This window comes from Talpa occidentalis, unplaced genomic scaffold (assembly GCF_014898055.3).
Source record: "Talpa occidentalis isolate TD23 unplaced genomic scaffold, MPIMG_talOcc4v2.1 talOcc4.7, whole genome shotgun sequence".
NCBI lineage: Eukaryota > Metazoa > Chordata > Mammalia > Eulipotyphla > Talpidae > Talpa > Talpa occidentalis.
Window position 1 is genome coordinate 125,411,640 of NW_023605083.1, and position 15,582 is coordinate 125,427,221.

The 15,582-nt window shown below is 36.7% G+C and overlaps 1 protein-coding gene across 2 annotated transcripts in view; it reads right to left on the bottom strand.

Annotated features, from left to right (window-relative positions):
• Positions 1 to 15,582, bottom strand: part of SMURF2 (SMAD specific E3 ubiquitin protein ligase 2) — a 95,161-nt gene that overhangs the window by 13,359 nt on the left and 66,220 nt on the right. For both annotated transcript variants that reach the window (XM_037495244.2, XM_037495243.2), the window contains exons 9-12: positions 13,454 to 13,538; positions 8,965 to 9,123; positions 2,755 to 2,950; positions 1,678 to 1,781 (exon numbers count right to left, since the gene is read on the bottom strand). In XM_037495244.2, coding sequence (XP_037351141.1) covers positions 1,678 to 1,781; positions 2,755 to 2,950; positions 8,965 to 9,123; positions 13,454 to 13,538 — 544 coding nt within the window. The remainder of the gene's footprint in view (positions 1 to 1,677; positions 1,782 to 2,754; positions 2,951 to 8,964; positions 9,124 to 13,453; positions 13,539 to 15,582) is intronic.

Here is a 15,582-nt window from a genome sequence, read left to right on the forward strand (position 1 = left end):
GTTTACACTCACCTAAACTGTCTTATATGCTTTTTATGCATGTAATTTGTTTTAAAGAAAATCCAATTTTTGTTTTGTTTCACCAAGTATTTAGAAATTGAGTAAGGGCAGAAACCAACTAGTTTTGGGTTCTGCTACAGAATAAAGATAAGAAAGAGTAGTTCACTGCCATATCCATTTAGTCCACCCAAGCCTTGACAACAGTTAGGTTATGAAATGATCAACAAAAAAGTGGACTACTGGGGCCTCCCTGGTAGCACAAGGGGTTAAGCACAGCACATGCTGCAGCCCCTGCAGCATGAGTTTTATCACCAGCCGGCCAGGGAGCAACCCACATGGCACAGCAGACCAATCCTGACTTGCCCGCTGCTCCCCTCAGCAGTGTATCTCAGTCAATCTGCCTGTTCTGTTCCCCACTCTGTCTCTGGTGACTCCTATCACCCTCCCCGCAACGCTGGCCTGTATCCCAGCTCTTGTATGCATAAATGAATAAATCATTTTTAAAAAAAAAGTGGACTACCTACTTAGCAAATACATGCAATTATAGAACTTAGATCTAGCAGCAGATAAGTTTTCTCAACAAGCATTCAAAATCTAGTTATGAGTAAATCATGAGAATTCCACAGAAAAGGCTATCAAGGCCTAAATAAAATGTACAAGTGACCAATTCAAAAATTCAAACTAAAAAGACTGTACATTTGCAGATAAAAAGGTCACAGAATGAAAATAAATCTATTGGTAAAAATAAGTAATGCTTAACAACAATGGGAGTTGATGGAAACACAAATTCAATTCAGGTTGGACTTTATTTATTTATTAAAAAGAGTTGTTTATTTATTCAGACAAGAACTGGGGTACAGGCCAGAGTTGGGGTGGTGGTGAGAGGATTCACCAGAGACAGAGTGGGGACCAGAACAGGCAGATTGACTGAGGTACACTGCTGAGGGGAGCAGCGGACGAATCAGGAGAGGTCTGCTGCACCATGTGGGTAGCTCTGTGGCCAGCCAGCAATCGAACTCATGCTACAGGGCTGCGGATAGCTTCATAGTGCTGTGCTTAACCCCTTGTGCCATCACAGTCCCCAGGTTGGATTTAGATTAGGGGAAGCTGACTTTTCATGATGGTCCATAGAATGTTTAAATACAGAAGTGATAATGTTTTTGCTACACTTACATCAAGTGAATTTAGCAGAAACATTACCAATTCTGTACTGAAATATTTTAAGGACTGTTTATGATATAAACATACACACATGCACACAAATATTTCTTTAAAGGGTTAAAAAGCATGCCAATAGAAACAGTATTCAGTTTAGATTACATGTTATTAAAGTCTCAAGATTATTCCTGACAATGTAAAACAAAGGGAACACCATACACTAAAGGAGAGATGGAGAAAAATAGGGCCTGCATGTTGAGAGAGAAGTCTCACTGGGCTATCTGATCCATTACGGAATTCTCAAATACTGTCTGGCAGCAGTACTATCTTACTTTATCATGAATATATCTATTAAGATATCCTCTTGACTGCAAACATCAGGGAGTATCAAACTAGGAGATAAATATGCATGTAATTTAGAGAAGGTCACTGATATTTAATTAATTCAGAGAAGGTCACTGATATTTAAACCTGGACATACAAGGACCATACATCTGACTAACGCAAGCAAGTCTTTACCTGGCAACTCCTCCATAGTCAAGGCCTTCTTCACCACGGAATTTTATCATTAATCGCTTCCAGAGATCTTTTGGTCTCATTTTCATGACCTGTCGATAAGATTCCTGAAAAAAAAAAAAAAATTTAATACACTATTATTACTAGATTGCTTTTAGCCTATTATTTAACCCCTCCCCTTCCACCCACAAAATATGTTTGTTTAAATCATGTGAATCAACAATCAAATCAATGGACAAACAAAAACAAATGGATATAACTTCAAACTACTGAAGCCAATTCATTTAACAAATACTATATTAAAAGGCTACTAAGGGTAAAACTCCATGTTTAAGTTCTACAAACCACAGCAATGATTCCACTCCACTAATAACATTTGGCAGAAAAAACACAATTTTTTTTAAGTTGGACTTAATTCTAGATCTCAGGTACCAGTAGACAGTAAAGGTAAGAAAAAAGTTTCAAAAGAATGTAAGTAATCATTAATGTGATCTTCATTAAATTGATTGTCATTTTACAATACAAATAACTGACTACAGAGTCAAAACTGTCCTTATAGAAAAAAGTCCCCAAACATCTTTTGTCCAGGAATCCTGTAACACTTGTTTTGGACCTCTGCAACTTATTACTTAAGAACCTTGAAGCTGATATTAGAGCTATAAAACACAAATAAAAAAGATATGCTAAAAAGAAAGATTTTCAATAAATTAAGGAAGTAATCTAACATTAACTAAATAAAATGATTTTTTGGTTTAAGATTCCCTTACCTTTTGGAAGAATAAGAAAGTAAGGAATGGATGTGTGTGCTCTCTTAAAACTCATTAATAAGTATTTGCAATGCAGAGACCAAGCCAAGGCAACCAGCACATCTCACACTCTTTGTCCTATTTAAATGTTTATTTTCAATATTAAATTTCTCTAATATCATTGCCTTTATTTCCCACAATTAAAAAAGAAATTTATGAAAAGTTTCCCATTCTAAAGTCTTAAAAGTCTTCCTAGAACAGAGTACAACACTGAATTTTTCTCAATTTTCATTTTAATTTTTTCTCTATTTTAAAACAAGATTTGTAAGTATACCTCAAAAATCTCTTCCCTGGAGACTTCAATGCGGCAATGGCCAGCCTGAGGCTGTTGCTGGGAAAGTTCTTGGCGCAAAATTTTTAGTTTCTGAACCAAGTCTCGCTTATACCGTGGGACTGTGAGACACTCAGGGTCATCAGGACATAGGGATACCACTTGCTGTTGCTGTTGGTCTTTTAACTGGTTCTGCCGACTAGAAATAAACAGAGATAAAAAGGGATTTTAAATAAAACACATTACAAGTATACATTTAAAATAACATACTACAAAATAATGTAGCCATACCATTTTCAGGCCTTATTATAGTTCTGGCTTGACCTTTTTACCAATGATAAGCTAGTTCCAAACTTTATTTCTCAGAATCCACCCACATTTATGGAGCTGAATAATGGAGTTTTATCCATAAAGGTTTATATAGCTGCTGAGAACAAATTTTTCAAATACCGTTGCCATTTTCTTCTGCGCAGTTTACATTCACCCATTTTAAAATTCAGGCATATGCCCAATTCTGTGCCTGTTATCTAGAGTCTGTCCTCTCTGGAAGAGACAGTTTGAACGGGCAGCCTGGCAGGGACCCTTCTCTACACGCTCCAGTCTAGACCACAAGAATGTGGGAAGTCACATGGAAGTTGCTGCCATAGAGAAATGAGCACTTTATAAACAAGTCTAAATGTTTCCCAAAGTGACTTTTTTGTGTGTTTCTACATAATGTGAATTTACTATTTTAATCGTTTTTAGTGTGTAGTCTGTAGCACTGAGGCATTCACATTATGGTGCTAAAGTGACTTCAACCTGCAATACACAGTTCATCACAAATACATAACAATAATCTCCCGGGTACAGCAGAAATAAAATTTCTAAAAGGCATGCTGCTTAGAGATATTTGTATTCTCCTGGCAAAAAAATATTAAGATACATCTAAGAAGTTTTTTTTTAAAGCTCTATGATAAATGAATTAGTTAATTTTAAACTAAGCTGTCAAGTAGAAAGTTTAATTTTACACACAACTGACAAAAGTACAGTTTCTGAACCTAAAGGTAAAGAGCAAAGGTAGCTATGACACAAATAACTTTGAATTCTCTAGTAAATCACCTTTAGCTTACTTTACATACAGTGATTCCTAAGTACCATGTCAAATTTTATTCTTAAAGCATAACTCTATCAAGAAAATAGTTTGATGAAAATTACAAATCATTATTCACTACTCTACAAACATCATAATAAAAATGCTTTTATATATACACATTAGCAAAATCAAAAGACTGTATTTAAGAATATCCCTATACAACAGTATAACTCTAATGCAAAGGAAAAAAAGAGAGAGGACTTGGGTTTACCTTATACCAGATACAAAAATTTAACTCAAAATGGATCAAAGACCGCAATATAAAACTAAAACCATAAAACTTCTAAACACAGAAGACTTTCGTTGTGATTATTAGATAAAAAATTTCTTAAAGGGCCTCCCCGGTGGTGCAAGGGGTTAAGACGCAACCTATGAAGCTATTTGCAGCCACTGCAACACTGCCAGGGAGCAACCCACATGGCACAGCAGACCTCTCCTGTCTCACCCGCTGCTCCCCTCAGCAGTGTATTTCTGTTGATCTGCCTGTTCTGTTCCCCGCTCTGTCTCTGGTGAATCCTCTCACCTCCCACACCTCTGGCCTGCACCCCAGTTCTTATATGCATAAATAAATAAATCTTTAAAAAAAACTTTTTAACTATAACAACAAAAGCCCAACTCATAAAAGAAAAATGGATAAATGAAACATCATCAAAATTTCAAAGAAAACTTGTACTCTTCAAAAATCAATGTTAAGAAATTAAAAAGAGGGCCTCCCCTGTGGTGCAGCGGGTTAAGCACAGCACTGTGAAGCTGTCCGCAGCCTCTGTAGAGCGGGTTCGATTCATGGCCGGCAGGGAGAAACCCACATGGTGCAGTAGACCTCTCCTGCCTCGCCCACTGCTCCCTTCAGCAGTGCTTTTGGTCGTCTGCCTGTTCTGCCTCCTGCTCTACTTCTCCTGCCTCTCACTCTCCCCCACATATGGCCAGTTCTCCAGTTCTTGTATAAATAAATCTTAAAAAAAAAAAAAAAAGAAATTGAAAGGATAAATCCCAGACAAGAAATTTTTTCCAAACCAGTATTTGATAAGGGACTTGTATCTCAACAAGCTAAAAAACTCTTAAAACTCATAAGTTTTGGGCCTCCCCTGGTGGCGCAGGTGGTTGAGCGCCACGCTGTGAGGCTGTCTGTAGCCTCTGCAGCACCGGTTCGATCCCTACCGGCCGTGGAGGGTCCCACATGTTGCAGCAGACCTCTCCTGTCACACCCGCTGCTCCCCTCAGCAGTGTATTTCATCAGTCTGCCTGTTCTGTTCCCAGCTATGTCTCAGGTGAATCCTCTCACCCTCCTGCGGCACATCTGGCCTGTGCCCCAGTTCTTGTATAAATAAATTTAAAAAAAAAAAAGGTTTAAAAAACAACTAATTCAAAAGGGGGAAGGCAAAAAATTTCACAAAGAAGATATAGAGATGGCAAGTAAGCACAAGATGTTCAACACTGTTAGGATTAAAATGCAAATTTAAACTACAATGAGATGCTAATATATGCCTAACAGTAAGATAAACAATACTGCCTTAGAGAGGACCAGAAGCAACTATAGCTCTCCTATGCTGCTGAGGGGAGTGTGAAAGGGTAAACCACTTGGAAAAGCAAACTGGCAGTTTTTTTAAAAGTTAAACATCAATACCATGACTCAGTCATTCTACTACTAGGTATTTATTTAACTAAGAGAAATTCGAGCACATGTCCATACAAAACTCACATATGTACATAATAGCTTTATTTGTTGCGCAAAAAAACTGGAAAACAATCCAAATATTTATTAATAGGTAAATGGACAAATAAATTGTATATCTATACAGTATCTATACAATCTATACAATTGTATATCTGAACTATATGCACAACCAGAGATGAATCTCAAACTCACTATGCTGGATAAAAGAAACCAAACAAAAGGAGAAGACACAAACTGTAGGAATCCATTATCTAACGCTCTAGAGAACACAAACTAACACACAGTGATAGAAAGCAGATCAGTGGTTGGCTGAAAATGGAATGTATATGGCTTGAACTGTGAAGTCCAACATCTAGATGAGAGTGGCCCAAAATCCAATTAACTGGTATCCTTATAAGAAGGAGGAAATTTGCATCCATACATAAGGAAAGGAGTGGCACAGAAGAAATGTACTTTGTTCTTAGCCACCATTCTTGACCAGAACTCCCAAAATACTTGACATTTCCTGAGTGACAGGGATGACAGGTGTATCTTTTGTTCTAATATTAGTCTTTGCCCTCAGTTCAAGACACACAGGTCCCAGGATACACAGATTCTGTGGCCTCTCTGGGTGCATCCCCTAGAACATTCCTTTAGCATGTTTATGAGCATGCTAAAGGAGGTGCCTTTAACAAGGCACCTCTGGGTGGACCCTAAATAACTTCAAAACGGTTGCTGGGGCCTCCCCTGGTGGCGCAGCGGTTGAGCACTGGATTGCGAAGCTGCCCGCCCACAGCGCCGGTTCCATCCCCAGTCACCGGCGAGGGTCCCACACGGCAGGCAGACCTCTCCTGCTGCGCCCGGTGCTCCCCTCAGCAGCATATTTTGTCGGTCTGCCTGTTTCTGTTCCCCACTCTGGCTCTGGTGAATTCTTTCACCCTCCTGCACTTCTGACTGTACCCAGTGCTTGCATAACTAATTAAATAATTCTTTAAAAAAAAATCAAACGGTTGCTGCTCACCAGTAAGGCTAAATGAAAATACTGACTAAAAAATATTTCTGTGGCAAAGTGCTGCATTGAACCCTACTTGAAAGTATTGAACAATGTTTTTACAATGACTTTACATTGTTCTTTGTCATTGACAGATTAGATATTGAGGCATTATGGGAACTGCACAATCTTCAGAACATAAAAAACATTTTTTTTTAATCTCTTCCCTTTGAAGAGAATAACACCAATATTACAGGAGGGGTTCACATTAGAGGCCATGGCTGAGGGAGACTAATTCATCTGTTAAGAAAGGTTTCTTTTATTAAGTCCTTTTTAAAATGTCCTTTGATGTAAATTTTATATAATAGGCCCAGTAATTCTTTTAAGAGGTAACTTCTGATTCCTATTCCCAAAATTCATTCTCAATTCTTCTTAGTTTGAATACCTTATTCCCTTCAAAAATATATTTTACTCCACCAAATTTTTATCTGGCTCTGACAAGATTATTATGATTATACTGCTATCATCATTTTCTCAGTTCCTAAATGCTGAAACAGAAAAAACAAACAAACAAACACACCAACCCCCCCCAAAAAAGCAATCCTGTAAAAACATTTATGCATATTATATAATAATACAATTCACACAAAACAACACCATAAAATTAGGAAGAAGGGTCACATCAATTTCATTAATTCTAAATTAGTCTCATCACTAATAGCCTATATTCTTACATTTTTTTGCAGGAAAAAAACACATTAGAGCTACCAAATAAAGTAACAAAATATCTGACACTCACAGACATCAAATAAAACTCCTTTAAAAGGGATACCCTGTGGCACAATGGCAGCACGTCTGACTCCAAAACTCCCTCAATACCATCTTAAAAACACATCGCAACTTAAAAATCTTTTAAAATAGAAATAAAATATGTCATCAGCTAATTAGGGAAAAGCAAATTATAATCACAATGACATGCCACTACACATCATCTGACTGGCAAAAACATTTTAAAGTCCAGTAACACCAAAGCCTAGCAAAAAGTTGGAGCAACAGGAACTCACACACTGCTGGTTAGAGCTGCACAACTTCAAAATAAGTTCCTTTGTAAAATATCCTACAACACAGTAATTCCATTACCAGGCAAGCGCCTAAGAGCTGTCTTAACTCAAGGGGTAGATTGCAGACTCTCTCTTTTGCTAAGATATGTATCTTAACTTATAGAAACAGTTCATATTTCTTTGTATTTCTTAGTGCTGACACATAGCAATGTTTACAAATATTTGCAAACTTCATTTTTAGCTAAAGTTTTAGGTTCTTCTATCTACAAGCTGAGATCTGTTGACACAGGAGCAGCCCTGGGGTAATTGTACATATGTGAAAGAAGGAAGCAATGACAGACATTTTAAATGCTTTCTCCTGTTACCCTAAACCATTGTAGCAGTTGCATTTAAATTTTCTGTTTTATTTAACCTAAGCTCCAAAAATTGATTAATAAAACAAGGATATTTCCAAAAACCATCTTGGATGATACTGTCTCCTTTTTTGACATTTTTATACACATAGAACTTAACAACAAATGAATGACAAAGGTAAGAGTATGTGTTAATCGCATGGAGAACAGAGAGGGAATTATACAGGGTGACAGGGTCTGTCCTCTACGTTCTTATCACAAGCAAGACCTGTGTTGTTATGTATGTATCAAAGTGTTTTTGCTTGAATTATTGAAAAAAAGACACCCCTGCTCCTTTATTTGGTAATGAAGTTTCCTTTTCTCTCTTTCCTTTTTTCTCTTCCTCAGAAAGCAAGGTAATAAGACTTCAAACAACAACAACAACTAGGCAGCTGGAAAGAAAAGAATTGCAAAGGGTGCAAATAATACTCAGGAAATTGGTTAACAGCAGTCCAAAACAAGTGTGTCTGGGTGAGAATTCAGACTTGTACTACTTACTGGTGATCTACTAAAAGTCACTTAACCTCAGTGCCTCAGTTTTCCTCCTCTACACAAATGGCAAAAAAAAATGACCTCAGAAGTTGTTCTGAAAATGAAATGGCTAGATTCTATAAAGTACTCAGGACAGCACTTAGTATACTATGGAAGTGTTAGCCATGACTACAAGTAGTTGTGTTGCAAATAGCCAACACAAAATTGGCCTCTATGTCTGTCAAACTACTCCCTTTTAAATAGACTACCCTCTCTTTAGCGCCACCAATAAATATCCTTTTCCTAACACTTCAAGACCAGTTCTTACTTAAACTAAGTGGGGTTAAAAAAACTCATATTAGAGTAAAATCTGTAACAGTCTCGATTTTGCTTACTAAAAGTAATTCATAATTGAAGACAGTAGACATTCTAATACACTTGATACACAAAGCAACTATCAGTCTTCACGTCTTCAGATTGGCATTTTAACAAGTATTGTTTCCAAAACTTACTTTAAAACTAAATGCAAGTTAGCAGAGAGTCGAGGATCTGTAAACTGTGTTGTTCTGTTGTTATGGTCAACGAAATAAACTCTGCCTGTGGCTGTATTACGGATCTCCCATCCAGGAGGCAGTGGACCAAGCTCTTCACAATTGATGTTGCTAAGATCCCTGAAATAACAAATATAAAATGAAAAATACATCCATTGCAGGGCCTGCTGAGCCAAGCAAGTGTGACACAGAACAATTCCATGAAGTCTTAGAATATGTATTGTTTCAGAAACTTGAGATGTTCAGTTGGAATCTCTAATTCCCAATGGTTTAAACAAACTTGCATAGTCAAAACTCAATCCATAAATGGTTCAGAAACTTATCACACTGCCTACATTTTTAGTAAATTCATTCCTCAGCTTTAATGTAATGCAGATTTAAAATTAATATAAAAGCAATCACAGCATCTGCCAACATAAACTATACTTTATACTTGTCTGACAGAAAATAGTCTTACAAATGTCAGTGACATAAGTAATTAAATGTTTTCTAAAATTTCCCTTCAATTATTTCATTCTTTACTACACTACAAAACTTGTAAATAAATGTTCATTCCATCAATCATTTAAGCTTGCCAATAAAGCAAATTTGAAAATGTTAAAATCATGATTCTAAAAATAAAGCATATTTTGAAGGATAACTGCTCCATTTTGAATTTTAAAATCTGTAAAGCTAGTGAATGAAGATGTCAAAAGAAGTATGTTCAAAGCTTACCACTACAAAAAAGACAGACTTTTAATGGACCAAAGACCACTAATATATTATACATTTTTTAAATAGCACTATTTCATATACAAAGTTTTATAGGACCTTAAAGAATGAAAAAAAGCAGCAAGATCAATGTAAACTTCAACTATCACGGGTAATTACAATGATGAATATCATCAAAATGTTTTTTTTATTTAAAGATTTATTTATTTATGCATGCAAGAGCTGGGGTACAGGCCAGAGGTGAGGGTGGTGGTGAGAGGATTCACCAGAGACAGTGTGAGGAACAGAATAGGCAGATTGACTGAAGTACACTGCTGAGGGAAGAAGTGGGTGAATCAGGAGAGGTCTGCTGCGCCATGTGGGTTGCTCCCTGGCCGGCCGGGGATCGAACTCATGCTGCAGAGGCTTCGGATTGCTTCACAGTGTGGTGCTTAACCCTTTGCCCCACCAGAGAGGCCCCCTTATCACAATGTTTTAAAAGTTGAATTAGAAAAAAGATTTTCCCTGTAGTAGCTTCTTAGTGAAACACAAAGTAAGCACATATCTAAGCACCCATACATTTTTAGAAACAGTGATTCTGACTTCTGCTTATAGGGTCTCCAAGAGTCCATTTACAGATTTTAAAATTCAAAATGGAGTAGTTATCCTTTAAAATATGCTTTGATTATTTTTAGAATCAGAATTTTAACATTTTCAGTTTGTTGGCAAGCTTAAAACATTCTACTCTAATGTTTAGAAAGAATATATCATCTGAGATACTACTAGTTTCAAAAGAGGCAAGAAAAGTTAAGAATCGTCCTCAAATTTAAATTTAAAAAAAAAAAAAAGTGAATTGAGCTGGAGCTGGCACCTGAGTGGCAAGCAGGCAGAGGGGCAGGGCTGCTAAAAGGTGCTGTTCACTGGGAAACAAGTCTCAGGCCAGCAGCACAGCTGAAAAAGGAAATCTGGAATTTCCCCACTAAGCTGGGGAACAAATTGATTCCAGGAAGACTTCCTAAATTCCTACTTAGGTCCACAGAAATCCAACCAATTAAAAACAAACAATAAACTCACAATAAAAGATCACCAAACACTTCAGGAAGGGAAGTCATGATGAATGCAAGTTAGTGGAAACAAAGCACTAAATTAGATACCCAAGTATTGTCAGAGATCAAACAAGAGAACAGCTATGATGTGTAATGCTTTTTAAAAAGGGCACAATCCCAAATACAAACTATCAATGAAAGACTTTTAGGAATGAACATATATTTTAAATGGAATTTTAGAAATGGACGCAATCACTGAAATCAAAGAATACTTCTTTATATAATTTTATAAACCTATAGTTGTACGTTAGAGAGCTCTTAAAGAACTGATTAAAAGTTTAAACAGAAAATTGGAAACAAGTTTTATGTCCAAGTGGGACATGATTAAAGAAAAATGGAATGTTATGGTCATAAAATGTAACAAAGATCTATATTTCAAGACCATATAGTGTTTTAAAGAGAAATGTAAAAACATGATAAAATGAAACTTCTCAGATAAATATGCTTACTGAACACCTTTAAATAAAGTTAATTTTCACATGTCTGAGTTTAAAATGTCTTTAGTGATTACATTTTAATAAGATTTGTATATAGTCCACTTAAATAACAGATAGGCCATATGGGCCTCCTTGGTGGCTCAGGGGTTAAAGTCTCAGCACTATCAAGCTATTGCCAGTCACTGTGGCATGAGTTCCATCCCAGGCTAGGGAGCTAACCCACACATGGCACAGCAGACCTTTCCTGCCTTGCCTGCTGTTCCCCTCAGCAGTGTATTTCATTAGATCTGCCTGTTCTGCTTCCCATTCTGTCTCTGGTGAATCCTCTCACCCCCCCACACCTCTGGCCTACACCCCAGTTCTTGTATACATAAGTAAATAAAAATAAATCTTTATTCTTGCAACACACAATTTAAGAGCAACTTTCTCACTATTATAAATCATTTATTTTAAAGAATCATTTTCAGGCCTCCCCAGGTGGCACAGCAGTTGAGCGCTGGGCTGCGAGGCTGCCCGCAGCCTCTGCAGTGCCGGTTTCATCCCCTGCCGCCGCCAGCGAGGGTCCCGCAAAAAAAATAAATAAATAAATAAAATTTAAAAATCCTTTTCTTGGGGCCTCCCTGGTGGCACAAGAGGTTGGGCACAACACTATAAGGCAGTCCACGGCCTCTGCAGCACGAGTTCGATCCCTGGCTGGCCAGGGAGCAGCCCACATGGCGCAGCAGACCTCTCCTGGCTTGCCCACTGCTCCCCTCAGCAGTGTACTTCAGTCAATCTGCCTGTTCCATTCCCCATTCTGTCTCTGGTGAATCCTCTCACCGCCCCCCCCACATCTCTGACCTGTACCCCAGCTCTTGCATGCATAAATAAATCTTAAAAAAATAAAAATAAAAAAATCATTTGCTTATATACATTTCCTTCAAAAGATTTAAAATAATTTTATAGAATAGCTCACTACTGACCTTCAATTTGATAAATGAATCCAAAATATAATTTACATAACAAGACTCTTGTTTCTCAAAGTTAGGCCCTTGGATTTTTTTTTTAAACTAACAGTTTATATTATCAAGACAGAGAAATGGCAGTCTTAATACAATTACTAATGACAGCATATTTATTTCCTTGATTGCTACCCTCATGGGGGGGGGGTTCTAATTAAGCTCTATTACAAACATTGTCATTACAATAGCTTTTTTTATAGAGAGTACCAAAGCAATCCAAGATCAGCTAGTAACATCTGTTTTTGATTCAAGTACATGATTCTTGAAAATAGAGACTTGAGTGTAAGCTTTAGGCAGAAAAAGATCTCCTGACCCTCTATGGGTCCTTCTTTTTGGAGAGGGGAATGCTGTACTTAATGTTTAGGACATCAGCTCACACAGGCATACATGCAACTGGATTCAGAGTTTAATTTAGATTTCAACCTTTTTTGCAGTTTCAACTTGACTACTTGGCATTTTGCATTTGTTCATTAGAAAATAACTCAAAATAACCAAGTAATATTTTAAAAACTTACTATTTGATACTAAAATGTTTTGAAAATTAATTATTAAATATATGTGTATCATTCCATCTTCATGAAATTAAAAGAGAACTGACAGTTTGGTCATTAAATGTACTCCATGATGCCTGCAATTTTAATGTATAATAAGTTTTGGCATTTAAAAGAAATTTAATTTAATTAGGTCATTTTCTTTTCTACATTAAACTAAGATTTTATTAAGGACTTATAAGTTAAAAAAAAATTTCAACTTAAAAAACTAGAAAATAGGGCCTCCCCTGGTGGTGCAGTGGTTGAGTGCTGGGCTGCAAAAAACTAGAAAATAAAATACCAAATACCCTTTAAAAGGGGGTATGACAGGAAACATACAATTTTATAATGCGATGCTTAAAACATTTTAAGGATATGTAGTCTTTGTAAAATCTTGTTTTCCCCCCCCCCAAATCAATTTTCAAACTCAAAAAAACACCTTATTTTTACACCAATTTTTAAGGGGAAAAGGTGAAAACGACCGGGGGCTACCTGTAAGGTCGGTCGCTGGGATAGGGCTACAGAGAAATAGGTAAGACTGTTTCCTAAATGTCAGACTAAAACAAATCACAAACAGCCAAAATTTTACACAAACTACTTTAAGAAGCTAAAAATTAAATAATCTAAGAAGTCCTAAGTAAAACAGATAACCAATCATAGGCAGAATATTTAGAATATGTTCTTACCTAGGCACTCTTGGGTCATGCCATGTGCTCACACCAGTCTGAGTATGTAAGAAATATACCTGACCTTGCTGTGTTGTCCTCTGTTCTGTAAAATTAAAAAACACTAACAGTAAAAACATATTCAGAATGTCCAAGTCAAACACCGCTACAGACACTAGGATATTACATTAATAGGAAAATTCTCAAATTACGAATCTATTTTATTACCGAAGAATCACTTTATAAATCATCTGTTCTGATCTCAGAATACGTTTTCACCTGGAAACAATCTTATACATGGGGATGAGGGTCACAGGCCATCTATCTAAAAGCCAAATGCTTTCATAATGTGGCTCAGATACTAAACATGTTGCATTAGGAAAACAGAAAACAACACTGTGAAAATACCAATAATTAAATAAAACAAAGATGAAGAAATGAACTTTTATTTGCCTTAAATGTGAAGCCTGAGAGGAACAAAAGAAGGCTCAGAGGAAGAAGCTAGTCAAATTTGGGGAGATAGCAAAGGAAACTGCAGAAACTTTTGAAGCATATGCAGGCTTGTAATGCTTTGTAATTATGCCCAATTTTATACCCAAACTTAAGTTTTTCTCTTTTCTTGACAGAGGTATAACCTCAATACTACATCTGGGGAACTCCCTGGTGGCACAGGTGGTTGAGCACAGTGCTATGAAGCTGCCCGCAGCCTCTGCAGTGCTGCTTTGATCCCAGCCGGCCGCGGAGCAACCCACAGGGTGCGGCAGACCTCTCCTATCTCACCCGCTGCTCCCCTCAGCAGTGTATTTCAGTCATCCTGCCTGTTCTGTTCCCCGCTCTGTCTCTGGTGAATCCTCTCACCCTCCCACACATTTGGCCTGTATCCCCATTCTTGTATAAATAAAATAAATCTTTAAAAAAGATTACTACACCTGTACTCAAACAGAAGCCCCCCACCAAAAAAACAAAACAAAACAGGGGAAACACCCTATAGTCAAAATTAGGCAAGGACTGAAAAATAATTAGAGAAAGAAGGACTAAAGAGCAAATGTGCATACTGGGGAGGAAAAAATCAAAGCTGAAATTAATTCAAAGCCCTTCAGAAGAGGAAGAGGAAGCCAGGACAAAAAGAAGGAATCTGTAAAAGTTTCAATGGTGTTTTTTAAGCACCAGAACCACTTTTCTTCAAGTAAATCTAATAAAAAATTCTGACAAAGTATTTAAAACATTAGTTAATATTAGCAAATTAGTTTAAAAATCTGTCCATCAACTAGTTTTAAACTTTTAAAAATTACAAACATAAAAATGTTTTAAATTGTTTTAAGTTAGAGCTGCTCAATTTCGGATTTGAGAACCACTTTATTCCCCTATTTTGGTTGTATAAAAAATTTTTGATACAAATAAATATTATAAAAATATAATCACCCCCCACTCCAACAGTCTGACTCATAATCTCAATTAAAGAGAAATAATAGAAGATACTTTATACTAAGGTTTGAACATTGATATAGCTAAAATTTACTAAGTGCTTCCTGTGCCAGACAGTATGTCAGGCATTTCACATAATTATCATTTACTACTTGCTACAAACCTACACAGTCAGTACTATTATTTTCCCCATTTTATAGAAAATAAAAGTAAAGCTCACAGAGGTCAAACAATGTGCCCAGTGTCAAATACTACGTGGCAAAGCCAGGATACCAACCCAGGTCTATCTCCTCCACTCTTGCTCTAATCTGGTCACAATGTAATAATCCTGCTCTCATTACCCTGTGCAGCACAGCACAATTAATGGACAAGTGAGTTTTGTTTTAATTTAAAAGTTTAAATATGTTTTAAAAAAGATAGAATTGTGCATTTACAGAACAGTTTAAAACATATTCTAGAGTAAAAAGTGTCAGATCAGGCAATTCCCTAAGTTGGTCATTAGGTGTCACCATGAGACCAGAACAGTTCATCCACAGCCTGTTAAGGCAAGAACGCAAGGAGCCTTGGTTAAGTTTTTAGCAAGCAAGTAGAGTTCTCTGTAAGGTTTCAACACTTATGATTATTTTAGAAAGTTTTGTATCCACTATAAGATTCATGCCCTCTACCACACGAAATTCTGCAACTCTAAGAAATTATATTAAGATTATAATAATCTGACTGCCTAG